Genomic DNA, 4,063 nt, shown 5'->3' on the forward strand with positions numbered 1-4,063 from the left:
GCATTGATCCTGTGTTTGCTGTGACGCGCCCCCTGCTGGTCTCATGATGAACTGCAGCTCTGCGTCGTCTCTCTGCTCACGTGTCAAACCGCTGCAGGTGATAACCAGCACACCGGAAGTCCGTCCTCTTCCTATCAGAATAAGGTGTCAGTTGACTTTGTCAGTCGCAGCTTGATTTTACTAAACTACCCCAGAAGAACTAATCTGATGAAGACCGTTGATTAAACAAATGATCCATATCTAATAATCAATCAATACCATCTATGTTTAATCATTTTCATATACAGCTGTGTTATCAGGTGAAGAGACAGGTGAGCATGTTCACACATAAACACGTCACTATCATTTACAGTGAAACAACAACATGACGTCAGTGACGACCTGAAATATAAATATTAATATATTCAGAGATACTACAGCTGATCAGTGATCAATACCAAACATGTTTATTGATCTTCTGACCTCATTAAATGTTTTTGTTGCATCAGATCAACACGTTTAAAGATTATTGATTTTTTCAGTCAGATTTCATTTCGACATGTTGAGTCTGAGGCTTTTATTGCGAAGGTCCGTACCGGATGTGTGTGTGTGTGTGTGTGTGCGCGCGCTGGTCCCTCCCTGCAGCGGCGGAGAGGAGGAGGAGAGCGGAGCTGAAGGTCACAGCAGGAGGACCATCATCATCATCATATTAATATCTGACTGATTATCGATCATCTGATCGGATTCATCAGCTGATCGATCGGAGCGTGATGACGTGAGACAGGAGGACGGCGCGACACTCCGCTGCTGCACCGTGCAGGTCTCACTGCTGCCTGTCTGTCTGCCTGAGCTCCATCAGCATCCTCCAGCTCCTCCACCTGTCTGTCGCTCTCCCGCCCGGCTCCTCCACCTGTCTGTCGCTCTCCCGCCCGGTTCCTCCACCTGTCTGTCGCTCTCCCGCCCGGCTCCTCCACCTGTCTGTCGCTCCGCCCGTCTCGCCGTCATGGGGAACCGGGGGATGGAGGAGCTGATCCCGCTGGTCAACAAGCTGCAGGACGCCTTCGGCTCCATCGGGCAGAACTCCAGCCTCGACCTGCCGCAGATCGCGGTGGTGGGCGGGCAGAGCGCCGGGAAGAGCTCGGTGCTGGAGAACTTCGTGGGCCGGTAAGTACCTGTCTGTCTGACCACCCTGTGTGTGTGTGTGTGTGTGTGTGTGTGTGTGTGTGTGTGTGTGTGTGTGTTCGGGCCGAACCGGGCCGGGCCCTGACTCGTGGCAGCTGTCGGAGGAAGCCGCCCGGCTGCTGCAGGCCGGCCGACCCGCTGAATGAAAACGAGCTGATGTTGTGATTTAATGACCGGAAACAGATTATTGATCATCACCACTGATTACTGATCATTGATCAGATTTAATAAAGGTTTTTATTTCTCTCTCATCAGAGAACAGCTGCTTTAATATGAATTACCTTTGATAAAGGCAGCTGCTGACCTGAGGAGGTTCACAGGGGTCACATGGTAAACAGGTGATGAAACCAGCTGCAGGGACTGTGTGAAAGAAGCTCAGGCGGGATGTGAACTGAAGATCGGCAGTGAAGACGCAGATTCTGTTCGTCTCTGCTGAATGAAATGCATCGTCCTGATGTGTGGCCAGCTGGAGCTCTGCTGCGGCCCAGTGTCAGGTTCTCACCAACCGTGTGAAATGACGTCGTGGCCTGCGTTTGGGCCAGAGCTCGCCGTGGAGCAACTGACAACCTGCTTGACCACTGTGATATTCTGTGTCTCCAAGAGACCTTCCTGTCAAAACAAGACCGTGGTCAGCTGAGCTCCCTAAATCCCGACTTCCATGGAGCTGGGGCCGTCAGGGTCGGATGCCTGGGGTGTAGCGATTCTTTGGAGGAAGTCGCTGGATCCACTGATAAATATAATCAGAGCTGATGCTGACTGGTGCATTGCATTACACTACAAACACAACAAGGGATTTGTGGTCATGAATGTGTACACACCTTTTGAGTGTGATCAGAATGAAGATGAATATTTACATCAGCTTGCTTTTATCAAATCTTGTACTCAGGATAACTCTCACGCCAGTGTGTGTGTGTGTGTGTGTGTGTGTGTGTGTGTGTGTGTCACTGGGGACATGAATGCAGATATCACAGATAGGAGCTCAGCCGCCTGAGACGGTCCTGGAAGAACAGTAGTAGTAAACACTCCTGCCCGGTGGTAGTTACACCTGTACAGGTGAAGCCTGGCGCACACGTCGTGGTTAGACCGTGTATAAGTACAGCAGACGCTGCATCGCTACGCAGTACGAGTATTCTGTGTGGAACAACTGTATCAGACCATATAACTTTTACAATGACAGTTGAGGTTGATGCCTTACCAGCTTAAATACAAATAAAAATATTAACAATATTGGAAAGCTTGACTGGTCTTCCCTCACTAAGGAGGAAATCCTGGGCTGTTACACACGTACAGATCAACTCCCACACACCAAGAGATGCTGTTATATGTAATGATGTTAACTGGTCCAGTGTGGAGCATCCAAACGCTCTCTGCTCTCTGTATGACTCCATTGCATAATCGCTGCATGAGGGCAGTCGGCACCTCTGCAAACACAAGCAAAGGATGGATTCACTGTGTAGCCATGTACCATGACGAGGCACGAGAGGCGTTCAACACCTGGGCAGCTTCAGGCCGACCAAGACGAGGTCCAGTATTTGAACACAAGAAGTAAGAGCTGACTCACTGGCTAAAAAACTCTCATAATAATGCTTTTGGGTTCTGGAAGGAGGTGAGAGCACTCAATAACTCCAGAACATCTGTACCCTGCACCATGGAGGCATATCTGGAACACTCAGTGTGTTCTGGGTCAGACAACACAAACTGGGTCCAGCTGAGCTCGACTATAAGAACTGAAACACGTCCGAGGTTCAGCAGCCGGATGACGTCTGTTTGTAGCTAACTGAAGTTAGCATCTCTCTGTATTCTGGATTATTACAGAAGATAATCTGAAGGTTCTGATCCGTCCAGGTTCTGTTCAGCGGATAATCTCCACAGATGAACTCCACTCTGTGATGTTTGAAGCGTAAATTAAACTAAGAAATTTTCAGGAAGGAGGCAAGAATTATGATCTCCTAATGTGATCATAATAATAAAAATAAATAATAACAACAAACAAAACTATCTACCAAACACTTTGAATTGGAATAATGCCTTTAAGATAATTTTACTTGCAAACTAAAGATAGTCGTGGTCGGGGATCACCTCCGCAGACAGCTGGTCCACTCAGCACCACTGGCCTCCAACACGTTCTCCCTCATCCTCCGGCATGACGTCCTGCAGCTCGTCCTCTGGGGCATGATGTCACCTGCCCCCAGGCAGATGTTGTGCAGGACGGCACAAGCTGTTATGACCTGAAATGAAAGAGGATATTCATCACTTTTGATTTACTCTGCTTCAGTACTCAAAGAAACAAAACAGACTCCTGTTGAATCATGACGTACCTGAGGCACAAAGGTGTGGTGCACCTCCAGCGCTTGCAGGAAGATGGACCTGAACCTGGTCTTCATCATTCCAAAGGCACGTTCAATGATAGCGCGTGTCCTGGAATGATGGACGTTGAAGCGCTGGGCTCCCACACCTTGTACAGGCCACTGGTAGGGAGTGATGAGGGGGAGGGGATGTTGGAGGCACGGGTACCCGCCGTCTGCGAGGATGAAGTGCCCTGGAGGAGGGTCGATGGCCCGCCTGTACAGTGGGCTGTGCCGTACAGTGGGAGTACTCTGGAGTCGTGCACCGACCCCGGCCAGCCCACGTACGTGTCTACGAAGCAGACAGACCAGATGGTCACAAACTGCCTGCAGGATGATGGAGAAGAACAGTTGCCTGTTCTTGTAGCAGTGACCATCAGGGCCGCTTGGTGGCTTGATCCTCACATGGCAGCCGTCGATCGCTCCAGCAGCCTTTAAAGAAGCTCAGCGTCCTGCCAGCCCTGCAAACCCCCGAGTTACTGCCGCCAGGTCTTCAGCGGTCTTTGGGAAGTGGATGACCTTGTGGCGAATGGCCACCACCTCCCCAGTAACTCGGT

General features: G+C 50.2%; 1 protein-coding gene across 7 annotated transcripts in view; it reads left to right on the forward strand.

Moving 5' to 3' along the window:
* Positions 1 to 728: 728 nt before the first annotated feature.
* Positions 729 to 4,063, forward strand: part of dnm1b (dynamin 1b) — a 23,823-nt gene continuing 20,488 nt past the window's right edge. For 6 of the 7 annotated variants that reach the window (XM_084358732.1, XM_084358733.1, XM_084358735.1 and 3 more), the window contains exon 1: positions 879 to 1,143. In XM_084358732.1, coding sequence (XP_084214858.1) covers positions 983 to 1,143 — 161 coding nt within the window. In that variant the 5' untranslated portion in view covers positions 879 to 982. Of the gene's footprint in view, positions 1,144 to 4,063 lie in introns of all 7 variants that reach the window. The other variant, XM_084358734.1, reaches the window with a different exon arrangement.

This window comes from Pagrus pagrus (genome assembly GCF_965226575.1).
Source record: "Pagrus pagrus genome assembly, chromosome: 8".
Taxonomy (NCBI): Eukaryota; Metazoa; Chordata; class Actinopteri; order Spariformes; family Sparidae; genus Pagrus; species Pagrus pagrus.